At 46.3% G+C, this 25,897-nt stretch overlaps 1 protein-coding gene across 3 annotated transcripts; it reads left to right on the forward strand.

Annotated features, from left to right (window-relative positions):
- Nucleotides 1-2,666: 2,666 nt before the first annotated feature.
- Nucleotides 2,667-17,822, forward strand: LOC129340200 (leukosialin-like). 3 transcript variants are annotated; one of them, XM_054994834.1, is made up of 4 exons: nucleotides 2,667-2,737; nucleotides 3,327-3,499; nucleotides 12,459-13,468; nucleotides 15,386-17,822. In XM_054994834.1, the coding sequence occupies exons 3-4, from the start codon at nucleotides 12,506-12,508 to the stop codon at nucleotides 15,446-15,448; spliced, it is 1,026 nt and encodes a 341-aa protein (XP_054850809.1). In that variant the 5' UTR covers nucleotides 2,667-2,737; nucleotides 3,327-3,499; nucleotides 12,459-12,505; the 3' UTR covers nucleotides 15,449-17,822. The 3 variants fall into 3 exon arrangements, with proteins under 3 accessions (XP_054850809.1, XP_054850807.1, XP_054850808.1); XM_054994832.1 differs by having other exon boundaries at nucleotides 12,459-17,822; XM_054994833.1 differs by lacking the exon at nucleotides 3,327-3,499 and having other exon boundaries at nucleotides 12,459-17,822.
- Nucleotides 17,823-25,897: the final 8,075 nt, after the last annotated feature.

Raw genomic sequence — 25,897 nt, forward strand, 5'->3', positions numbered from 1 at the left:
ACTATGATGTTACTTCCGGGTACAAACCTAGAAGGGGCATCATGGCATAACAGTGCCAGTTACCCACCTTATTTTGCTCCATTGAGCAGTGGCAGGAGCTTGGATTCTGGGGAGGAAGGTCGCCCATCATATCAGGCAATCTGATACCTCTGAATATGGCAGTAGCACAATAAACAGAACTGCTGCCATGTTTGTTGACACTTTTTGTCTACTGTTCTATCCCATCTACCTCCCTGATTTTATCCTCATAACAGTCTTGTCACCATAGTTTAGGCTGAGAGCGGGTGACTTGCTAAAGGTCATCCAGGGAGTTTAATGAGCGTTTAAATGCAGGTCCCAGGCCAACACTCTAATCGCTCTGAATCTCACTACACAATGGGACAAGTCGAAAAGAGCAAGAGTCCAGTTGCAACGATAAGATTAACAAAAACTGTGGTAGAAGTGAACTGTGGCTCACAAAAGCCAAATTTTGTTAGTCTTGTGGGTGCGACTGGAGTCTTGCTGCACAAGTATGTGCTTACTGTGTGTTAACATTACAAAACACAGCTGCTTGGAGAGGTGAAAACGTACATTTATTACCAGCACTGACTCTTTTTGGCAGGGGCTCAAATCAGAAGATAGGATGTCCATTTGGCCATTTCCTTACTAGTACTCTAGTCTGTACTCAACCATACAAGCTTACTTTCACTCTTGGCCACCAGTAGTCACTAGCAGGTTTGTAGGAAAGATGGTGTGTGTGTGTGTGTGTGTGTGTGTGTGTGTGTGTGTGAGAGAGAGAGAGAGAGAGAGAGAGAGAGAGAGAGAGAGAGAGGATAAATTGCAAGGAGAGCATAAGTAAAGGCAGGGCTTTTTTCCAGCTGGAACACGGTGGAACAGAGTTCCAGAACCTCTTGAAAATGGTCACATGGCTGGTGGCCCCGCCCCCTGATCTCCAGGCACAGGGGAGTTGAGATTGCTCTACGCGCCACTAGGCAGCGTGTAGGGCAATCTAAACTCCCCTCTGTCTGGAGATCAGGGGGCGGGGCCACCGGCCATGTGACCATTTTCTCCGAGGGCAACCCACTGAGTTCCACCACCTCTTTTCCCAGAAAAAAAGCCCTGAGCAGAGGTAAACAAGTATTCCTACGAGGTGGAAAAAACACCTTTGGGTTGGATCCAGCCAGCTTTTTAACTCACTCTCAATCTTTCTGACTCCAGGCCGTGTGTGTGTGTGTGTGTGTGCGCGCGCGCGTGCGTGCGTGTGTGTGTGTGCGCGCGCGTGCGTGTGCGTGTGTGTGTATGTGAGAGAGGGAGAGGATGAATTGCTTCATCTGACAAGTTAATTACTTTATTGCTTGCCAAGTTTTACCCCAGAGAATGATACTGCCTGTTTAAAACCAACCTCTTCATCTATCTTCATTATTCATATATTTCAGAGCAGTCTCAGACTTCTCTGCCCAAAATGAGCTCTGTCAGTCCCATAAACACAAGCGCAATCTTCTCTCCCATCTGAATTCCCAGATTATGGTTTTGAACGGCTCATTCCAAATAGCCTTGGTGAGCTTAGCTGCTTCTGAATGTGGATTGTTTAGTGAAATTAAAATTTATGGTATAAACCGTATCATCAAGCTCCTCCCACCTAGGAATGCCAACTTCCAGGGGAGGGCTACAGTCCTCCTGAAATTACAGTTGATCTCCAGAGATCTGTCCTCCTGGAGGAAACAGCACCTTCAGAAGGTGAACTCTGTGGCATCACATTCCTGCTGAGCATCTTCCTGAAACTCCATCTTCCCCAGGCTCCGACCCCAAATCTCCAGGAATTTCTCGGCCTGGATATTGTAAAACTACGCCCACATCCCTGAGCAGGGAGAAGATCCAATCCCAGTCTGACCAGGTTTCATTTCCTTTGGATGAAAGAGAGCACCTGAGATTCAAGGTATCTTTGTAATATGTGTTTTGTTTACATATATGCAAGCAGAGCATAAATAGAGGTAAACAAGCATTCCTAGAAGGTGGGATTGGGTTGGATCCAGCCAGCTTTTTAACTCACTCTCACTCTTTCTGACTACAGGCCATCTCCCATATAGCTTTTGTCTATGCATGTCCCATGACCCCCCGTTTAGTCTGGTTGGGTGTTCAAACGGAACTTTCCTCCCCTTTTCACCTGTGGAAAAGCTGGTTGGATTCATCTCCTTGTTTTTCTCCATGCATACACACAGCCACATATTTACTCCCCCCCCCCCTCCCCTTGGCTGGGAAGTGGGCATCTCCTCTAAGCCCCAGTGAGCCATTGTACAGTGCAACCACGGCCCATTCAGGAGGTATCTTCAGTCATCAAGAACCACATTTCCATTTCCGCTGACCCCTTGGCAGGCCATGGTATGCCAAGCCCATAAAATGGATATATTCACAGTGACCGGACTCCAAACTCTCAACAATATACATTGAAGAATTATCTCCTAATTTAAAAAGAGAGTCTCTTTTCTCTGTTCTGTACAAGTCCCACACATGCAGGGCACAGAGACATGCATCTGTGAGGGCAGCTGCCACAAACACAACAGGCAGAGACAGGGTGTGTACAGGCAGATGAAACCAAGCTGGCTAAGAGACCTAAAGCAGTTGCTTTTTGATAAGAAGGCGCAAGAGGAGATAAGGAGTTAACGGTGCTAAGGAAGCTTTTACTCTGCTGCCGACTTGCTGGAGTGCACGGAGGGACACGGCTGCTCCCCAAACAACCAGAAAACAAGATCATTTTCCGGTATGATGAAGTAACCTCTCCCACGCTTGATGGTTCCCCTGCAAGTCCTCCCTCACCCTAGCATTTGGCTTCTATTGGGTTGGAAGCTCTGGGTTTCCTCATAACATGTGTTTCCATTCTTATAACCTTTTAAAAATCTCTTTCCTCTCTGTACATGTCTTTATGCGGGAAGGCTTCACCTGTTGAATTTCTGCCTGCTGCACAGCTAGACAGAGTTAAATGATGGCAACCCTGCTTTCTTCTCTGGTTGTCTCTTCCTCTGTAGTGAAAGCCCTCCTTAATCCCACATGCAAGGGCAGAAAGGGAGCTAGTTATACTTAATGGAGAAGTAAATGCGCTCTAGAGATGCTCAGAGAAACTCTCTCTTGTTTCTACACATATCCCAGGGCTAATTCTTGGCACTGAAAAATAGTTTCTGGGCACCCTCCAATTCAAATGATGCCAGCGCCTCCACCAGGATTTGGGCTTAAGGCCTCAGACCTCCACCCATCTAGTAGAATTGAGGATGTTGCCACCCCACAAAGCCACTTCCTTTCTGAATATAACGGTTGCTTCTCTCACTATTTCTCCACCACCACCATCTTCTCAGTATCATTCATTCCTGCCTGCCTGCCTGCCTGCCTGGTCAAGCGAAAATCTGGGGAGGAGGAGGAGGAGGAGGAGGAGAAGGCCACGCTGACGCTTCAGGGATCCCAGCACAAGAAGCTTCCCCTCAAAGACGGGGATTTGTCCCACCCTGGGCTGAAGCCATCCTAGAAAAAGGTAGAAGGAAGGGGTGTGGTGGGATGGGAAGAGCTTATTGGGCTGTAAATAGAACTGAAGAACTTTGCGAGGGAAAACTGAGCAGAGATGGATATTTGCAGAATTTGGAAAAATGAGGCATCATAATGGGACAGGGGAAGGGATTTATATGGGTTGCACTGTTGCACATTACCAACTAAGTACACGTAGATTTCCCACTTTTATCTGGAAAAGCGCCAGTGCTTTTTACTTATTTAATTTATACCCTGCCTTTCTCCCCAATGGGGACTCAAAGCACCTTATATTCTTCTCCTCTCCTTCATGTTATCTTCACAACAACCCTGTAAAGTAGGTTATACTGAGTATGTGTTACTAGCCCAAGGTCACCCTGCAAGCTTCCATAGCAGAGTGGGGATTCCACCCCCCCGCACACACACACACCCCAGATCTCAAAGATTCTAGTCCACTACTCTAACCACTACACAACACTGGCTCTTATAGCAGACATGTGACAGACAGAAATCCAACAGGTACAACATACCTCATTACTATATCTTTCTTGCCAAGGAAAACTTGCCCATGCTGTATTTCCACTGCTTCTCAAGCAGCTATTATTGAGATGTACTGGACTATTTGCATCCCCCCTACCTGTCCAATGGCAACCTACCACACCTTTTCCAGACTCCATCAGCAGCTATCCGTCCTGAGGCTATACAGGAAGGGAACAGGACAGACCAAAGTCCTTCATGCTGGCCTGCTTGGTTCAAAGACCTTCTGGTCTGAATATTTGTTTTGTTAGAAGCCCTGGATTTTTCTTTTGAAAAAGGACCAAAACAAAATGACTGCAAGCAGCCCTGCAGGGGCCGGGGAGGTGGCAATCCCAGAGAATCAGATCGAACCATCAGACTCTTCTTTTCCCAAACCCCTTTGACTTCGCACAGGTTCATTTCTGTATCAGTTTCCCCTGTGCGCACTGCTTTAGGGTTTAGGGCAACATTTTCTTTCAGAGAAGATGGCCATGTGCCCCAAAAGAGGACATCCTGCACACAAAGAACATGTGCTGCCATGCCGACATTGTGCTGCTTTTTGGTGCGTCATCATTTCCAACCCACAAAAACTAGTGAAAGTGTTTTCCTCCTACGTTTCCCCTCTCCCCTGCCACGGCTGAGATCCCTCCAGATGCCTTCAGAAATGACAGAGAAGCACTGGCAAACGCAGCCCAAGTGACTTGCACATCCTCTGTTAGCACTTCCTGTGTAACACCCGAAGGAGGAACTCGCACATGTCTCCCACAGCAAGGTACAGGAGTTCCCCTTTCAGACACATCACACAAAAAACGTAAGCAAAGAAGGCGCCGTTCTCTTGGGCATCTTCTGAGAGTGCTTCCTTGGACCTGCCCGGACTTGGTCTGCTCAGGGACCTTCCCTGAATTTGCAGCTTTCAGCTTCATGTGGGTTGGAAATGAGGATGCACCAAAAAAAGAAGAATTACATCACTGTAGTACATGGTCTTTATTTGCGGGATGTGGGCGGGGGAGACGCATGGCTGTCTTGAAGGCAAATGTTGCTGTGAACCATGAAGCAATCAGAGTTGGCGCAGGGGGAAGACTCTACATGAAGTCAAAGGGATTGGGCAAAATAGTTGTGAAAATCTGCTGGTCCAATCTAACTAGCTGGGATTAACTCTTTTTTTTTCCTGGCAGGGCTCATATCTTATCGGTTTTATTTTATTTAAAGTAACCAGATAGCAGGATTCATCCCAACTGCTGAGTAAGAAGTAAACCTGCTCCTTGCTTCCAGTGTTTATTTTCTCAGAAGATCCCAATCAGGAATTTGTGGTTTGCAATAAGGGTGAAAATCTGGCCACATTTCCTCTAGAGAAAATCATCTCTGACACACGGCTATGTTATGCTTTCTAGTGGCCACCTGTACTTTTCCTGGCAAAGGGAGGGTCCATGGGATGAACTTATCCACCCTGCAAGCCCTCCCTCCATGGGACTGATTCTGAACTTTCTTTGTGGGCAGTTAGCCATTGCCTCATCAATGAAAAACTGCACTCTCTTGCCTCCTGGTCACTTGGAATTTGAGTGCAAGGTGCTTCTCAACACAGGCTCAGCTAAGGTCGCTTGTTTCTTGCATGTGCACTCCTGAGACCCTGATGACATTACTTCTGGTTAAAAACGGGAAGCTATGGGGTCTCAATGAGGGCCCGTTCTCCTTGGCAAGGGCCTGTGCTTTTGTGCCTTCCGACAGGAGATTGGCTGCTGGGAAGAAGCACAGGAGGGAGAGGGGAGGAAGCAAACCAAGCTTGAGCCCAAGCCTCACTCTCTTCGGTGACAGCCCACACTTGCCCTCCCCTCCTTCGAGATACTGGGATGCCAGCCAGCGACATGGTGCAGCTGCAGCCGCAGAAAACGGCTGGCACTGCCAGCTGCCCGCCAAAAATTCCTGCGCACCTAAGCGCAGCAGCAGCTGCCCACCGCTGCTCATCTTGTTTCCTTCCACCACTCCTCCTTCCCACTGAGCGAAAGTACTGGACATTTAAATGTCCAGTATTTTCTTTGAAGTTTTCCTGGACAGTCCAAGAAAATGCTGGACTGCCCATGAGAAAACCAGACACCTGGCAACCCTAGACTCTGCAGGGTTTTCAAGACCCCAGTCCACTCCTTCCACAGACATAATCCATTCCACTTTAAATAATTTAATTACTTTATCTGTATCTCACTTTTCTCCCCCAAGGGGACCCAAAGCAAGAGAATAGAAAGGACAAGGCCCAGTTTCAAAGATTTATAGCCTGCCTTCCTCTTCTCTCCTCTCGGGGCGGGGGCTAAAAGACACCCATTCCTGCTAGCCTCCACCTCCCACTGAAAATCCAGCTGTCCTACTGGTTGGCAGTTAACTTGTGGTTACCAAGGCTTTGGAGATGGGGAGAAATCAGGGTGGTAAACTTTTAAAAGAAGGCATTTTATAGAGGTTTGTCTCATTGAGAATGTAGGGTTACGGGATCGGCAATGGTAGTTTTTTATCTATCACCATAACTGAAGTGCGTCCAAGTCACAGACATACAGTATTTACTCAAATGCATGCTCATTGAAAAAAAAAGGAGTGGGTCATCTTATTTTTGCATACGAGTAACAATTATGTCCGGTAATAATTTTGTGTGTGTATATTTTTAAGGGGGTTGTTTTACATTCAGGGCCATCTTCCTTTTGTAGGGAGCTACTTGTTCACCAAACCTATTCCGGTTATCACCTTTAATTGTCATAAGTAAGCAGGGCTGGTCTCAGGTACCCAGGACCCCCTTCTCCTCTGCCTACCACCACAACCTCGGCTCAGGCTTCCTTTCCTGCCCGCCCATCTGCATGCCCTCCCCCAGCCTGTGCTTCTCCACCTGCTTGCAGGACCCCCACCCACCCATGCTCATAACCACTTGCACCACCCACAGCCTTTTCCCTGGCTGAGTAGGGCAGTGCATGCAGCTAGGAGGGTCATCTTGATGGCCGCCAGAAGCACCGCTACCAGCGTGTACCATCTGCATGCCCCCCTGGGTGGCACTGGGCAGCATATTCAGCCAGGAGCACAGGAGGCATTGGAGGAGAGCTCAGGAGCAGAGGACCGATGAGTGGATGGCAGCAGTGGAGGAATGTGGCTGTGAGCACTGTGGCCTTGGTGGATACAAGCTGAAATGAGACAGTTGGGGGATATGAATTGCATCATATCACATTCAGAGCCAGCATAGTATAGTGGTCAGAGTTTTGGTCTAGCATGTGAGAGACCCAGGTTCAAATTCTTACTCTTGCTGGGCGACCTTGGGCCAGTCACATACTCTCAGCCTAACCTACCTCACAGGGTTGTTGTGGGGATAAAATGGAGAGGAGAATGAAGTAAGCTACCTTGGGTCCCCATTGAGGAGAAAGGTGGGGTATAAATAAATAAATAAACATATCTCATGGAGCTTCCTCCCCTCCCCAGTCTCTGCCCTCCCCAAGGTCCACCTTCAAATCTCCAGGAATTTCCAAGCCAAAAGTTGGCAACCCTATACCCAATGCCAACTGGCAGCAGTGTGGAAGTTGGCGAGCTAATACCATCGATCACTGTTGCTTCTGAAGGGTCCAAGCCAAGCATCCCCTGCAGCTAACTTCGCCAGGTGCCTGCCAAAGGCCTGCTAAAGGTGGGCAATCTCCCAGCAATTTGGACTTCTGCCTGCCAATCACCAGCTGATCAGTAGGAGCAGGGCTTTTTTTCAACAGGAACGCGGTGGAACGGAGTTCCGGAACCTCTTGAAAATGGTCACATGGCTGGTGGCCCCGCCCCCTGATCTCCAGACAGAGGGGAGTTTAGATTGCCCTACGCGCTCTGGCGCGGAGGGCAATCTAAACTCCCCTCTGTCTGGAGATCAGGGGGCGGGGCCACCAGCCATGTAATCATTTTCTCCAAGGGCAACCCACTGAGTTCCACCACCTCTTTTCCCAGAAAAAAAGCCCTGAGTAGGAGGATGCAGACTGGGGGAAATGGGGATATGTTCCCGTGGCCCCGGTCAATAACATTGCTTCCATGAAACCCAGAAGTGACAGAATTGCACCAGGGTTGACTCTTGAACGATCAGCCCAACCCATAGTGGTTTTGCTATCTTTTTGAATGATTGTTAAAAAATCAGCCCTCGTATGATGCTATTGCTTCCAGGCTGTGCAGAAGTGATGTCATCGACAAGGACTGCGAGCATGCATGGATAAGTACCCACGGCAACCCCCACCTCCCGCTGGTTGCCAGGAGGACCTAGCAACTATATCTGCACATCTGGCAGAGCTTTGGGCATTTGGCTGCTGCTGCTCCTGACTACCAGTGGCAAGGCAGCAGGCCATCAGAAGCTTTCCCTATGAATTAAGTAGCCAGTCTGCACCTCCCCTGAATCATTTGATGCCACTGGTCTACTGTGATTGACAGTTCTTTTCCGGAGCTGCTACCCAAGAACCTTTTAAAGATACAACGAGCAGAGGTAGAGTCCAGGGATCAAACTTTGTGCGTGCTCAATGTCACTGGACACCAGGCCAACCTCCAGGCGGGGCCTGGAGTTCTTCCAGAATTACTACTCATCTCCAGACTATAGTGATCAGTTTCCCTGTAGAAAATGGCTGCTTTGGAGGGTGGACTCCGTGGCATTATAACCTGCAGAGCTCCCTTCCCTCCTCATCCCAGGCTCCAACCCCAAATCTCCGGGTCTTCCCCAACCTAGAGCTGGCAACCCTAGCCCACTTTCATAAACCTGTAAGCTGAGAAATATAGAAAATGCTCAAATTAAGATATATTCAGATTAAAACCAAAAGAGGAGACCTTGAATGCTGAATAATGTACAGGAGGTGTTTCCCCACCTGGCTGCTCAAAATATCAGCCTGTCCCACGTCTTCCCTTTTGCTGCACTGTTTGCCAAAAGCTCGGTAGTCCTTTCTTTCTTGTTTTCCCTCTTTCTGGCCTGTTTCAGTTCCTTCTTTTGATTCTTCAGTTTAAACTAAGGCATGATGTGAGAAAGCCACTGAAGATATAAATGTTGGCTGTGGGAAGTGAGAAACAGGCCTGCCAGCTGGGCCCCTCCTTGATTTATTTGGCCCCAGACTGATTTATGACTGCCTTTATGCTCTCCCTTTGTGCCAACCAAACTACTCAAGGAGATTTATAATTTAAAATGATTAAAAGGAAAGCAATAAAAACAGCAGATATACTCGTGGGCCATTGGTAGTCGCCTCATGAACGGCTGGCACAAGTTCTTCGGCCTGGGCTTCTCCTCTTCATTCTCTCATTCAGGCCTGCTGAGACGGTTGAAACAAAAAGGTTCTTTGCCCGTTGTTAGTGCTTCTTTCTATTTGCTAGACAAGCCGCTGACTGGAACTTAATTTTTTTAAAAAATCTTGTATGATTATACAAATATGCCCATTTATTACGGTTGCTAGGTACCCTTACCCTTCCAGGGGAAGGGAGGAAACATCACATCATTTCTGGGAGTGATGTCATCACACAAGCCCTGGGAGTGCACCCATGGCCTGTGTGATGATGTCACTCCTGGAAGTGACATCGTTGTGCCGCAACAGGAGCACGTCCAGGACGCTTGTTCTCCTGTCTTTTTTCTCTGGCTGGCCAGGTGAGTGGTGGAGGGGGGGGAATCCCCCACCCCCACCGGGTGACTTCTTTCTTTCTTTCTTTCTTTCTTTCTTTCTTTCTTTCTTTCTTTCTTTCTTTCTTTCTTTCTTTCTTTCTTTCTTTCTTTCTTTCTTTCTTTCTTTCTTTCTTTCTTTCTTTCTTTCTTTCTGCTATATTCAGTTCAAAGCACCCAGCAGCAAAGCATATCCCATAAACTCCAATAAAATCAGATTACCGAATAAACATTGCTGGCAAGAGAATAGAAAGGACAAGGCCCAGTTTCAGAGATTTATAGCCTTTGGGCCTGAGTCTTTCCCTTGAGCCTCACAGAGGAAGAGACTGCCATTTCTCTTGCTCAGTTGCACAATCTTGCTCATTTTTTGACAGGCAGGAAAGCAGTAGGAAGTGGCAGAGAAAGGAATTGGGCTGGACTTGAGGTTCCGCTCACCGTGATACACGCTTCTAGCATCCATGAGCCCTGGGCACCTGCCTAACCTTGCTTGGTGGTGTTGCTGGCTATGAAGGGAAGAAAGAGGAAACAGAACTGAAAGCCATGGACAACCATTATTGCAGTGAACTCAGCCGTATAAAACTAAGGCATCCTGAAGAAGGCTTGTTGAATCTAGGACCAATGGGAGTGCCAGAAGGCTAGATTCTGTGACCAATGCCACACTTTGTGCTGCCTCTGTGCTTGTGCAAAACTGTAGAATAGGCTGTCTGGGGCAGGATTCACACATTCGTTCTAAGGTTGTGAAATGAGGGGGGGGGGAATACTCCTCTGGTTGCACAGTACAGCCATTACAGAGCAGACATGCGGCTGCTAAAAAAACAGAGTTGACCACAGCGGATTGGGAAATTCCTGGAGATTTGGGGTACAGCCTAGTCTGGAGAGGGTGGGGTTTAGGAGGGACCTCAGAGGGGTATAATGCCACTGTTAAAATGTGATAGGTCTCTGAACAGATTCCCTGCTGTCTTTCAAAACTGTAAACAGCAGCCATGGGGGTACCAACCCAAACTGGCTGCCAGAGGGTTACCAACCTCAAGGTAGTGGCTGGAGGTCTCCTGGAATTACAGCTGATCTCCAGGACATAGTGAACAGTTCCTCTGGAAAGAATGGCTGCTTGGGCGCAGGGACTGTATGGCATTATACCCTGATGAGGCCCCTCCACTCCCCATACCACGCTCTCCCCTGTCTCAGCTCCCAAAATCTCCAGGAATTTCTCAACCTGGAGTTGTTAACCCTATGCAGGCCAGCCTGTATGTTTTGCCTTGTAAAGCTAATGGATGACTTCTGGGGCCTTTGACTGATGAGTGCTTTGGTGCAACATTCACACATTATGCACTGAATGGACAATGCAAGAAAAGCAATCTCAGGCTACACTGACACCACCTAAAATGGACCCTTAGAAACTTTGGTCCATGTCGTGGCAGACTAGTAGTGAGGTATGGACAGGGTGAGATATAAATGGGGAGATATATTCCTGACCATATTTATAGGTGGATGGGAGTGTTCTTCTATGTTATAGATAAGGAGTTGGATTCAATCAGCTTTTCTGCTGGCAAAAAAAGGGAGACTGGGTCCTTTTTGAACACAAAAAAGGCTATGCTGGAGATTATGCAGCCATGTGGGATGGCGACTGTTGTATGTAAGGGAATTGGGTGAGACTGAGGGGGGCAGGAACTGGCTGGATTCAACCCAATATTCTTATCATGGGGATGGGATATGGCAAATGTTTATGAAATCATGCGTGTTGTGGAGAAATTGGAGAGACAGAACTGTTTCTCCCTCTCCTGAATTGTTACAAAGAACTCAGGAGCACCCAATGAAGTGGATGAGGTGTAGCATTAGGACAGACAAAAGGAAATACAATGTGGGAAACTCACTGTTGTAGGAAATAGTGATGTTAGGGTACCAGGACTCAAGTCTCGCTGTACAAGGGGCCAGACTGGACAAAGTCAAAACCAGACTGTACTGTGGCTTTCTAAGGAGTCAGAGGAATCCGATGACCACAGGCAACAAGCTTCATCGTAGGTGGGCAAGTTCTGACGTCCAGGGAGGCAAAGGGACAATCTTAAACTTTGTCCTGCCCAAGTGTGTGTCACACTTTAACAGATTCAGAATGAAGAGGAAGAATGCAATCCACAGCTTTATAACACCTGAGGCATCTCGATTGGGCTCAAGTAAGTGTCATGTGACATGTCGGCAGGCGTGAAGGTTGCAGCCCAGATGGCGCCATTGAGATGCACAGCGGCCCAGGCCACAGATACTCCCTGCCTTCCACATTTATACTGCAGCTGGCCTTGTAATGCAAGGTGCAGGGATATGGCTGGTAGAAGGCCCACTTGGTGACTCATCCATACAAGAGATGGCCACTAGCATAGCTGAATTTAAATGTGGGTGGGGCAGACAAATCTTGGAGCATGCCACTACCCATAGCTATTCGCCTGCTGGCTCAATGGACCCTCCGTGCTCAGAAGCAGTAGGCTTCTGGATGCCAGTTGCTAATGGGCAGCAAGAGCTTTGGCCTCTGTGTCCTTGCTTGTGAGCTTTCGGGAGTGTCTAGTTGGCTGTCGTGGGGAGAGAACACTGGACGAGATGGACCACTGGTCTGATCCATCAGGGCTCTTCTTATGTTCTAGACGGAGGTCCCTTTCCACCCAGATGTATGCCCCGCGATGGGCATCTCCATATGAATCCTGTTTTCAACTCTATGTGCAGCAGCCGGTTCTCTCATTTGAGTGGGTTGTTTCTTTCCCTGATTTTCAGTTCTCGGTACTGAAGTGTGCTATGCTCATGCTCCCCATTTGTCTGGAAATGCATGTCACAGCTGCCATCTTTTTGTTCTCAGGTCACTATTGGGCTTTGTTCCCAGCTGAGAAAGCCTAGGACTCCACCATGGAAACATCAAGATCCCTTCTCCGGCAAGTAACTGGCTACAGCATGTTCTTTGTCTTCCTTATTCTTTTTGCCAGTGGCATACTTGGAGAAAAGAATGCCACCCTACCCTCCCAAGAGTCAGCCACTGCTTCTCCTGCAGTAGTTTCCACCAATGATACAATTCCCACCAAGAAGATGATAGCAAAAGACACAGGAAGTGATGTCTCTTCAGAAGCCTCCACTGTTTCCAAATTGTTGGTTGCCACATCCAGCAACAAGGAGACACCTTCAAAGAGTACAATGTCAGTTGAACAGCCCTCTACTATCAAGCCAACAGACACTGTTGCAGAACGAAAGGAACCGGTAACACTTAAACAGACCAAACAGGCCACAAGTACTCCAGTTGTCCATGTCTCTGCTACCCCAGAGGCAACCACAGAAGTTGCAGCTACCCCAGCTGAAATGAAAACAACCAAAGTGGGGCACAAAACCAATACAACTGTCACAGTGTTGACAGCCTCTAATAAAACAGCAACCACTGTCAAGAGCACCGGTCAGATACCAAGAAGCAGCAAGGGAAAAAAAGAAATGAACACAACAACGCCAGGACAACATGTACAGGCTGACCACACAACCCATGCTAATACCAGCAGCAAGAGAACTGAAAGCCAGTCCACAACTGTGACATCTATCATTAAAGCATCAGAAGCTGATGTTGGAAAGACAGAAAGCCCTTCAAAGGGCTCTGGGGGAGTAACTGGGACATCCATAATTGAAACATCAGAGTCTTATCCTAAGATGACCGCAAGCTCTTCCAAAGGAGTAACTGTGGCCATAGTCCTCAGCGTTTTGCTGGTTCTGGTTCTCCTAATTGCTCTCCTGTTCTGCTGGCGACGTCGGCGTTCTGGTTCTACCAGCTTCAATTCGGCAGGGTGGGCTGGGCAAGCAGCATTGCCAGATGATTCTGGGTTGGATAAAGAGGTAGAGCAAGGGGCACTGACCACAGGGGAAGGGGAGACAAGACGTGCGACCCTCACCACTTTCTTTGGCAAGCGTCAGTCCAGGGTGCCTTCAGTAGCCTTGGAAGAAGTTGTGCAGAAAGGGACTGTAGATGTAGAAGAGGCCCAGCAACTGATCGACGGGGATGCTAGCAGAGTCTCTAGTCCAGAAGGGCCTGGGGAAGCAAATGGTAAACTTCTGGAGCCCAGCGAGCAACACTCACAAGACACAGAGTTCCCTCCACCGCCTGCAAACCAGGAGGACACTCCTCCTACACCACTAGAATAGGACACACCCGCTTCCTAGGCTTCTCCCATGACAGAATCCTTCCACTGTCTAAATTTCTTCCTCTAAATTTACGGCACTCCTCATCCTTATTCTCCTGCAACCTCCCCTCCTTTGGTCTGTTGAGAGAAGGAGGAGACGAGAAAGAAAAACAGAAACTCATGTTCCACCATTTTTCAGAAAATTCTGACCACATCCTTTTTCCTGTTTATAATGTATCTGAGCCCACTGATAAAGACTATCCGAATGAAGAATGGCTTAGAACAACTTTAATAGGAACTGCAGCTAGAACAGGGGTAGGTAACTCTTGGCATGTGTGCCGATAGCAGCAGACCATTTCGCTAGCACCCAGGGCCAGGTTTCCACCCAACCAACTGCAGCACTGGCAGTTCTGCTGGGGCAGCAGTACAGGAGAAAGCAGTAGGCACGGCTTATGCCTGGCACCGCCTCCCAGACTTGCAAAGCCACCAGTTGAGTCTAAGACTGGAGCAGCACTGGGGCTTGGCTTGCTCCAAATGTGTCTGGTCAAGAACAACCCTCAAACCACAACACCTGCTCCACCCTATTTTGTTTGCTAGGACACCAGCATTTTCTAGGTACACACCTCTTTTTTTTCAGCATGTGGGCAAAAGTTTGGCTTCCCTGAATTAAAACATCTTGTTCTGTGGTCAAGAAGCCTTACTCTAGAATGAACGGCTTGTGATCGCAGGACAAGTACTAGTTCCCTAACGCTGTTAAACATAAGGGAATGTCTCTAAATTACAAATTCTATCACTACATTATTTGTATGGTTTATTTGTGGTGGAGACAATACAGAAAGGACCCAAGAGTCTTGCTTTCCTATTACCTTTAGCTCAAACTCCACCAAACATCAGTTTCCTTTAAGGGAACTAGAAATTTGATTTAACATTGAATTTTTGACGAACACAGGAACCTTGAAATTTATGCAAAGTGGGGGGATGGGATCCAGAACTGGGAATATCAAAGGGATTGTGATGGGTGAATTTTAGTAATATATTAGTTGCAGGGAGGCCTGCTTCTTTGGGGCACAGTTTTCAGAAAAAGAGTAATTCACTTGGCTAAATTTGCCATGATTCCAAAGACTGTTGGGAGTGGTCCAAATGTCAACATGGTGTGATTTTTAACTAGGGGAAAAGGCTGGGGGGGGGGCAGAATCCAGATCTGGATTTGGGTAATTTACCATTTTAAAAAAACGTGGATTCTTTAATATCAGGATTAAAGCTAGTTGTATGAGGGAAACAATCCAATAGGCATATAGGCAACAATGCAACTGGTTTCTAAGGGAAATGTTTCTGGGTCTAAATTCCCTCAATCTAGTTGGATTGAAATTTTGAGGGATATCTTTCCTTCCAAAATTTCAGACATGTAGGGTAAAAAATCCATAGGCGCTTAAAATCCTCAGTGGTGATTTGACCGCAGGGAGATGTGAATTAGTGTCTTGAAGGGGCATTTCAGGACCCTCAAATGAGTGAGAGGCGGTCTCTTTATTTATTTTTGATCAAAAGAGCGTGCATGAGCAAAGGAAGTTCAATCTTGCCCCCTTCCTATGCCTCGTCCCACTGCAATCTGATGCACAGAGATTTTTCCTTGCAGCTCAGCAGGTTTCCCACATTCCTGACCAGAAAGAAATATACTACAAACAGAAGACCACAGTGAAGGGAGTGGCTTTGGCTCAGCAGCAGAACATCTGCTTTGCATGCGGAAAATCTCAAATTCAGTCTCTGGTATCTCCAGTCGAAAGGATCAGGTAGTGAAAGGCTGCAAAGCGGAACCCTTGGAGAGCAGCTACCGATCAGCACAAACCCTTCTGAGCAATGGTCTGAAACATTATGAGGCAATTTCATATATTATGAGATGTGTTGACCTTAGAACATCCCCTGCTTGACACCTGAACTGCTGAGGGATAAGACAAAGTCTCTGCCTCTGTTTTCCCCATCTCCTCAGCGCTGTCTGCCTGTCAGTGTGTGCAAGCAAACTTTGTGTCTCTTTCACTTCATGAGGGGGGAGAATGTAGCCTTAAAGCCAAATCTCTTCCTTTACCCCTCCCCCTTTTGTGCTACCTGGCAGCATATGCAAACACAGCTTTTGCCCCACGGCCTGCATAACTTTAACTTACATAGAATCAGAAAGCCATCCCAAAGCCAGTGAGATGGCTCGATTCTTGGCTGATAATGGAAACCCTGTTCACAGAAATGCCAGCTGGAATTATAACTGGTCAATGGGGAAATGTGCTAACTGATCTGGCGGGCTGGTGTCCTTTCTGACATATACATGCTGAATCGTCTTTTCCCTTCATCGCACCTCCTGTCTCGTGCTACCCCAGAAAATGGAACCAGATAGTGAGCTGCTAACTTAAAGAGTCAGATCAGAAGTTACTCCTAAAAAGGGCTTATTTTGTGATGGTAGTCACCAGTACTGAATACTGTCATTTGGAGAGGGGTTTTTCCCAACGCCTGAGGGGGGAACTGATAGAAATCAGTGCAACAATATATATAAGTTCTGGCACCTCTTTTTAAATCTTTTTTTTACAAAAAAAATATAATTTAGGAGCATTGCTCCTAAATGACAATATAACTCTATTCAGATTCAGAGTATTTAGTACATTTATGAACTGGGCATGGTTCAGGCTGGATTTTCATTAATAAATTCCCAACTGGAAATCTCTCCTCGAGAGAACAGACTAATGAGATTTCACACTAACAGCAAATCCAATCCTGTTACTACTAAATCCATTCTTTCCAGGCAGATAAGATTTCCTGGAGATCCACAAAAGTCAAGAGTAAAATACACACACCTTCCTTACTTAATTTTCCAAGCCAACTACATACTTCTTTGTAGAATGTCAGCCATGATATTTTTGTTTGTTTGTAACATTTTTCATCTATGTTAGGAAGGGTTAGGAAGAGCATATGCTTTGCATGCAGTCCCTGACATCTCCAGGTGTTTTTTTAAAAAAAATATATAAAGATATCTGGAGAGCTGGGTTTGGGAATGGCTTTGCTCTGAGCGGGACCACAAGTGACGCCTGACACAGGTTGGACACTTGTCAGCTTCCCTCAAGTTTTGATGGGAAATGTAGGCAGCTTGGCGGGATGTTGGACAAGTGACAGTTGAAAAGTCCATTGGACAGCAGTCAGAGAGTCAAGCTGCAAGACCAGGATGCCTACATTTCCCATCAAAACTTGAGGGAAGCTGACTAGTGTCCAACCTGTGTCAGGCGTCACTTGTGGTCCAGCTCTGTCCAAGATCCTGGAGAGATGATGTCTCTGAGTTCTGAACTAGATTGGCCCATGGTTTGCTGCAATATAAGGCCCCTTCATACCTTTGTGTTATGCATGTGTGTGCATGTGCATGTGTGCGCATGCATGTGTGAGTGAGAGAGAGAGAACAGAGTCAGAGGGACTGGTCAGCTCCTGTTAATGCAAAAGAACAGTGGGATTTGGGGAATACGCGCTAAGTAAATGTCTAAGCTGTATATCTAGGCTGAATTGACTTGCATAGCGACCGTGTGGAGCTCAAGTGAACAGGGAGGAATACATGTGAGTCTGTTCACTTGCCATTCAAGTGTAATTTGCCACTTCTAGCTTGGCCCTAAGAGTCTCGCTACGCAAGACAGCTTACACGAGTAAGATCAAGTGAAAGATCTTACTCATGCACTGCTAGGGAGACAGAGTACACTTGAATATAAGACCACACAGAAACTTGAAGGCCCCTGTGTAAGATGTCTTGTGTACAGAGACTTTTGCTGCAGATTTCCAAAGGGGGCAGGAAGCTATAAGGTTACTTGGAAGATACGAAGCAAATGCATCTTCATGACACACCTTGAACAAGTCCCCTTGCAATGCAATGAATGGGAACTATGCCCAAGGACCAATGCACTTCCCCTTCTGTCCAACTGTATTGCTATTTTGTTCCCCTTTGGAGTTTTATTTTTTTAAAATATTATTGCTCTTGCTATTTGCAGAAATTTATTATTTGTGTGCATGGCTGGAATTAAAGAGTATCAATAAAAATTTAAAACTTGTTTTAATATTTTAGTCTACTAAATAATGATGTTGAAATCTGCTATGTTGATAAGTTCTCCTGGCATACCATCCCCTTTATTCAAAAGAGTCTTGTCCTGCCCCACCATCCTTGCCTTTCTGTATCAATGCTCTTCCATCCTTATCAACAAAATGCCTTCTACAGTCCTGGATTTGTTTTAAATACACAATGAAACAGTTTTAGCTATTTAGACATTATGACCTGAAGACCAGGTCTTTCGATCACATTTGTATCATGCCTTTTCTCAAAGATACCATGACTGGTTCTGTTAAATCCTGGAATGCTATTGGATCACATTAAGAGAACATAAGAACATAAGAGAAGCAATGTTGGATCAGGCCAATGGCCCATCCAGTCCAACACTCTGTGTCACACAGTTGCCCAAAACCAGGTGTCATCAGGAGGTCTGCCAGTGGGGGACACTAGAAGTCCTCCCACTGATTGCCTCCCCCCAAACATCAAGAATACAGAGCATCACTGCCCTAGATAGAGAGATCCATCTATACATTGTGGCTAATAGCCACTGATGGACCTCCGCTCCATACACTAGGACATTCTGGTCCTAGTGTATGGATTAGACATGGGCACGAATGAAAAAAGAAAAAAACACGCTGTCCATTGTTCGTTGCCACCCATGAACAACGAACAACGAACATTGATGAACCTGACCTGTTACCGAACATGTTCGTTGTTCGTGGCCCTTTAAAGATCCCTTTAAATTATCAGCTGGCAGGCAGCAAGGGGGATTCCCCCCACCGCCTGCCAGCTGATAGTTTAAAGGGCCCTGTCCTGCCACTTGCAAGCAGCAGGGCCTTTTAAACACCCCACAACTCCCAGCCCCCACCCCTCTGCCTCACCCCAGCACTGCCGGGCTGCTGCTGCCCAGTGCAAGAGGGGCAAGGAGATATTCCCCATCCCTCTCACACCAGGAGAGGCAGCGCCACCGGACTGCTGCGGCCCGGTGTGAGATGGACGGTGAGATTCTCCCTGCCCCTATCGCACCGGGAGAGCCAGCGCCACCAGGCTGCTGCAGCCTGGTGCAAGAGGGGCTGGGAGAATCTCCATGGGATCCATGGGTCCCTCCCTTTCTTGTCATTTTCTTTTCACAGTGGAAAAAACTGGATTGTCTGCTGGAAGCTACTTTGAGGGGTTAACTTACAAGCCAGAAGGAAAGCCAGCAGGAGTTCAGAGAGTCCATGCCTATGTTGCCAGGGGAATTGATTGAAAGGCAAAGTCCACTTGTTCGTTTAGAACAGGGCCTCACAAACAGCTTGTTCGCGAACGGCAGATTGGGCTGTTCGTGGCTTTTTTGTGTGTTTATATTGCTGTTCATGCCCATCTCTAGTATGGACACCTTTCAGAGGAACGGAGTGGACAAGCTGCACTCAGCCCAGCATGACTTGATCTGGATGGCTGTATCCACTATGGTCAGGCTGGTCAAGAAGGTCTGGAAGCTAATAAAAGCCTCTCTGCTGGATGCTGTGAATGGCATTCAAAGCAATGGTGGCCTTACAGCATCCCTGGACTTGAATTACCTAATTGACCACTGGGAGAAATCATTCAGAGATTTGACTTCTTTTATTGTTAATGTTAATGTTTATATGTTGCTTTAATGATTTTATTATCTTTGGAGAGATATATAGAACTATTATAAAAAGATAGAATGAGTAATATATATAGAGAATAAGTCAAATTGTTTGATATAAACGAATGTATGATCTATATGGTTTATGATATATAGAAATATCTGAAATTGAAAAATTGGGATAAATTGTTTATCTAAGATGGAAACAAAGACTTACAGTTTGGGCATATAATGTTAAAAATAGTTAAGGATGTACTGCTTAGAATAATGGAGAATATATATTTGTTTTAGATAGAGGAAGCTAATAAAAGTAAGGGAAAGGGGACAAAGGGTTGGAAAGCTGTTGGAAGTCAACAAAAAGGGGGGGGAAAGGGAGGGGGTTAGAGATGAAAAAATTGGGGAAAATTGAATGTAAATGTGGAAATAATGGATTCTAACCCAATAAAAATTTTTCAAAAAAAAAAAAATGATTTTATTATCTTTGTTTTTACTTTATGAACCACCTCAAGCTGGACTCTGGAGAGACAGCATATCAGTTTTCTAAATAAATCACTCGGGGCAGCATGTGGACTTCTCCCACCTTACACCCTTTTCACCTAACAACAACCCTGTGAGGTAGGTTAGGCTGAAAGAGTCACCCCGCTAGTAGAATGGGGTTTTGAACTCAGCTCTCCCAGATTCTAGTTTGACACCACACTGGCTTTCTTTTTGATCTAGATAAACTGGGTTTATGGCTCTCTTTCCCTAGCCTACACAATATATTTAAAATGGATGCAGAGTCCTGTAACCTAGAGTTTAGGACAAAGGTGAAGTTGTCAGTCAACAATCGGACACCATTTTCTTTGTTGAGCAGTGAGCTTGTTGACAGAATCAATTTGCCGCAGACAATGCGATAGCAAATTACAGCTGAATGAGTCTTCCAGGAGGTGAATACACTAGTGAAGTTCGACAATAGTCTGCAGCAGGATTCTTGAGAGATAGTCTTGTTGAGTGTTCTCCTAAGCAAACACAAAAGCCAAACGCAATTCTTCTAATATCTGTATACCTGTGATAGTGATGGTTGAAGTTGTAGTCTCCTTCATGACTAATAAATTCTTCCCAGTGATAGCTGTCCACCAGCCCAAAACAGAAAGAAAGGTTCCATTACGTTCCCAGAATTTTTTTCAGTAGGCTGGTAGGTACACAGTGATCCTCCCCTTATCTTTCTGCACCAGACACAACGTGGTATGTTTAGCGCTGGCCTCGCCTTGTACTAGTTTGACATTTTCCCTCCCAGCAGTCCAGTTAATTGCAGCCTAGGCTAACGGCACATCCACTGATTGCTAGGCGTCTTTACTCTTGCTTCCTCCCTGAAAGATCTTTCAAATAGCGTCAGAATCAACCTGTTTTCTCATTATCTCTAACTGTTGCAGTATGCTTGATTTATATTACATGCATATTATCATTATGGTTGCGTCCACACAGGGAAGTACAAAAATGTGTCCTTGCCACTGCAGCAGCAGCAAGTGAGCAGAAATGGCATCCACACATCTTGTCTCTGCGCTGCTTGCGTCTACTGCTGCTATCCTCCCGTTCCTCCCCCTTTCCCTCTGTTGCATTTATACAAAAGCACAGAGGTGACAGAGATTGCAGTGTGTGTGAGAGGGGTCCTGATGGCCTAGTAACATCCCTTTCCCCTTCCCAACTATAGCACAGCGTAACTGAGAAGAAAAAAAGGCCCTTTAAAGGGCCAAAAAGGGAGGCAAAGCTTGCTTCTACCCTTTATTGCCTGTGGGTGGAGCATTCACATGGACGCCCCATCTGCAGCCAGCCATCCTCACTGTTCCTCCTTTGAAGAGGATAAAAGAAAAAAATTCTTTGAGCTAATTTAAAGGGGAAATTTAAAGGCATTTAAAGGGAGGCCCACATGATGTGCTCCTATTTAAATTGGGGGACTTCTTGTGTTCCGGAAACTGCCTATATCTAATAGTAAACTGAGTTGTGCAGATGAGAAAAGATGCTCACAGACCAAGTAGGGGTGTCAACATGTTTAAAGAACTCTCCAGATATGACTGTAAAACCCTGGATTGAGAAAAGGGCTGAATATGCTTTGTGATGTATGGATTGTGGAGACCAGATGAGAGTCAAAGGGGAAAAAATGGAGGGGAGGGAAATAAACCTGATTAAAGTACAAGATCTTTAAAAGAATTTTGAAGGTGAGGATTTACCCTTTCACGATTCCTTATAGGGTCCAATTTTTTACCCTTTCATATCTTCTACATATATTCACTTCTTTCTATGGCAAAACTTTCTCTATACTATGAATAACAGAATTTTAAAAATTCTAACATTTGGCAGACAGCTATGTAGGGTATGCTGAAAAATATATAGATTATAGTGTCTGTTGGAAATTGATAAGGAAATTTAAAAAGTCACAAAATTAAACATCATAATTCTTGATTACATATTTTTATTCTGACCTTCAGGAGCTCCCTATTCGCCTCAGGAGCTGCTGTAGCACAGTGGTTAAGTGGCTGGGTTGTGAATCAGCACTCTGCTGGTTTGAATCCCGCTATTGCTGCGAGCAGAAAAGATGACTGGCTTAATGTCACCCAGTTTGCTTCATGGCTGAGAGGGGATTTGAAGACTCCCTGGAACTAGTTCAGTACTTGAATCACTACAACATACGGGGGGGGGGGGAGAAGAGGGAGAGAGGCGCTCCTTGTCACCTTACATTGGCTGGCAACCAGTAGGAAAGGGAAGGGCATGAGACCTGGGGGGAAACCAGAGAGTTTGGGCCAAATCCTAGAATGTCACTTCAGTGACATCCATTGACACAATGCTGATTTCTTTTGCCAATTTTCCACCGCCGCCCCACCAAATGGCAGTGGGGAGAGGAGAAGGACCTTGGGAAGTCTCTGTACACTCGGCAGACAGTTTTCATCAGGGCAAAAGTATGAGGAGAAAGGTTGAGAACTCCCCTCTGTCTCACACTCTGCTTTTTGACTTCAGACTGCAGCTTTAGCATCTATACAGTGAAGTAAGGAAAGGAGGACGTCCTTTAAAAAAGATTATGGACCTAGACTCGATGTGTGGTTCTGTCCCCAATTCTAATTCAGAAAGTGACTTGCCTAAAACACCTCAGTGCTTTGTTGGTGTTAGTAATCACCAGGTGGCACTGTGGTGCCACATGAGGTGATAAGAGATGCCACATATGAAAGGGAAGATTGAATTTACCTTGTACTCTAATTAATCTGCCCTCAGCCTCACTTCCTTCTGCTGCCAGCCTGTCAAAAAAATTGGGGCAAATTTGTAAGGCATACAACTGCTCCCAGGGAATGACACCAAGACCTAAAAGATTTTAATAGCAACCCTGCTCTAAAAAGAGATACACATAGTATTTAGGGGCACTGACAATTCCTGATTTAATATTGTGTTTATGATATAGAAAATCAGTTTATAGGAATTGTGAGCTAGGATTCCTGGGTCTTTCAGGGTAAAGGGCCTGGATATATGAGGAGAAGGTCAGATGCTGGGTCAGGCAGCCGGAAGCCATAGTTAGATGAGATGTGGGATTAGAGATGGGCACGATCGGCATTACAATAGAAAAATACCCACGATAATGGTGATCGCACAATCGGGACCCGGAGGATCGGTGCCGTCCACAGCAACCGATCCAGCGTTCGGGGTGTGTGTGTGTTTGATCGGGGCTTGATTGGGGCGATCGGGCTCGGATCAGGAAGCCAAACACACAGGCGCCAGCAATCTATTCCCCTGGCAACGGAGCCAGGGGAATGCCTGAGCTGTGTTTGCCCTCCTTCTGTCACCCTGGAAACCTGAATGGAAGCCCAGCTTGCCTTGATCAGCAGGGCTTCCTTCCAACCACGGAGCAGCAAAGCACTCACCAGTTGGGAGAAGACACCCAGGGGAGGGAGGGGGAAGGGGGTGTTCTGTAGCCATGGGCACTCCAATCTCATCCCTGCAAACCCTGAGAGGCAGCTCTGATGGCCAAACACATACGAGCGGCCAGACCCCCCACCCCCTGAGGGGAGGCGCTCGTCGCTGTCTCCCCGTGCCCACCGGGCCCGGCAGCCACCGTCTTTACCCACCGTTCATTTCTCGCCAGCACGCTCCTTTTTGGCCTGGCGGGTGGGCACATGGGGGGTGCCGCCGTCGAGCAGCCAGACCCCCTGCCCCCTGAGGGGAGGCGGCTCGTCGCCGCCTCCCCGTGCCCGCCAGGCCCGGTGGTCGCCGCCACCACCCACCTTCCCACATAGCTGGGAACAGCGGGGCGCCCCTCCACTTTGGCCTCCCCAATCACGGATCGGAAATGGGAGATGATCGGTGTGGATTGCTAGTTCGGGATCGTCGCTGGCGCCGATCCACGATCAGCTTGATCGGTAATTTTTTTTTTTGGATCGTGCCCACCTCTATGTGGGATAGCCAGGATTGGGGGCCCTGATAGCTTCCATTTTCTTAAAAAGTAACTGCAGGAGGCCTCAGTTTGGATTGTGGCTACAGGGCAATGTTGCAAGGGATTGGGGGAGGGGCAGGAATAGGCCTGTGTTGTCAGTTGAAGAACTCCAAATTAAGGAATCCATTATGAGGCCGTAAACACAATGGCTCCTTAGACAAATTAGAGGTAGATCAGGAAGGGTAGCTGTGTTAGTCTGTCTGTAGGAGCAGAAACGAGTCCAGTAGCACCTCTAAGACTAACAAAATTTGTGGTAGGGTATGAGCTTTCGTGAGTCACAGCTCACTTCTCCAGATACCAACGAATCTAAAGAAGTGAGCTGTGACTCACAAAATCTCTTACCCTACCACAAATTTTGTTAGTCTTAGAGGTGTTACTGGACTCTTACAAATTAGAGGATTAACAATATTTCATTAGACTATACTGTCTTTGTATCAAAGTTATAGCATATATTTTCTTTTCCTTGAGCACTCCTATTGCTAAATAAGAAGCCGTTACTCGAAATAAAGAACAGGGGGCAAGCCTAGGGGGTTAACCCTTCTGAATGTCCCCTAACCATTTTCCCTTGAGAAATTAACAGACTCCCCTCTAAGATGGTTACAAACTCCAGGAGAGAAAAACCCCAACTCCTGCACCATGGGTTCAATCTAAATCACGTGTCAAAAATCCCCAGAAACTGCTTTCTGAGAAATGTGAATATATCAGGAGACCCAGTCACGAATTTTCTGTGTCTTTTAGTGGAGCCCAAAGCAAAGGAATTCTGGGGTTCTTCCTCTCAGTAGCTAAACATATAATGGAGACACCCCTTGATGAGAAGAGTAGGCCAAGCTGTTCCAGGACGGTTGTCAAGTTCCAATTGCCACAAATATGGCACTTCTTCCCTTGGGCTCAAAGTTGGTCCAATGCTAATTATATTCATTAGCAGGTTAATAAGTAGTTCTTTTGTATGTGCATGTGGTTGGGTGTGCACTCAGTGAAATCACCTGATCTTGACCTAAATCATGTTGTTTTTATTACCTCAGATCTCAAGAAAAAGATCTTGGTTCAGACATCATCCATAGTTTAATAAAGCATAGTTACTATGATTGTCTGAATGCAAGCCCTCCACTAACTATGATTAGTTAGGGTTTGTCAAACCAGGGTCTGAAACTAGGATCTGAAGTTGGTTTGTTAACCACAGTTCATCTTAATTGTGGTTTCAGGTGATGTCTAAATGCAGACATCCTGCCTTAAACTTGTCTTATTTCTTGGCAACTCCCTTCCAGGCTGCAAAGAAGAGGAAATGAAGCCATTTTCCTGCCGCCACTCCATAAAATTTCTGAGAATTCCTAGAGCAGACTGAAAATTCTTCCAGGTTTTCCCTGAAATTGATGAAACACTGTTGTGGCAATGACACCCTCCTCTCCCCCTCCCCCCACTGCAGACTCCTGCTGGTTGCCAGTCACTGGAAACCCTAGATCCATATAAAGCTTGACAGTGTAAGCTGTCTATACTCCTTTCATAGTCACAAGAAAGCCTTCCCAGCTAAATGGTTCTTGACACTGACTCAACAAGAATGACTGCAAGAAAATGACAAGACAAAGTGACAAAAATTGTGAGAAAATGGCTTTTAATTTTTTTATTCTGAAAATAAAATAAATAAATTTCCAGCACTTTGTTTTGAAGAATATCTAAAAAGAAACACAAGAGCTCTCTAGATCAACTCTGATTTAAGTGCTGAAAGAGTCAGAAGTTACCAGGAACCAGTATAACTCTGGCTCTGAAGTTTGCAAGAAGCCTGGTACTTGTTCTTCAGTACTTGATCTTCAAGAGCGGTCCCATGTAGGATCTAATACAGAATTTGGCAACCTAAAGGTCAAACTATACATTGATGTTCCACAGGTTATGCCTTGATTCCCTATATGTTCCTGACAGGGAACACACAACTGAGGTATGACTGACTTACTAAATGTCAGGTTGGCGAGCTCACATACAACTAGAATTCCCAAATTGCCTCCGCCAATGCAGATGTTTTGGCTGGGAA

This window comes from Eublepharis macularius, chromosome 12, assembly GCF_028583425.1.
Source record: "Eublepharis macularius isolate TG4126 chromosome 12, MPM_Emac_v1.0, whole genome shotgun sequence".
Lineage (NCBI taxonomy): Eukaryota > Metazoa > Chordata > Lepidosauria > Squamata > Eublepharidae > Eublepharis > Eublepharis macularius.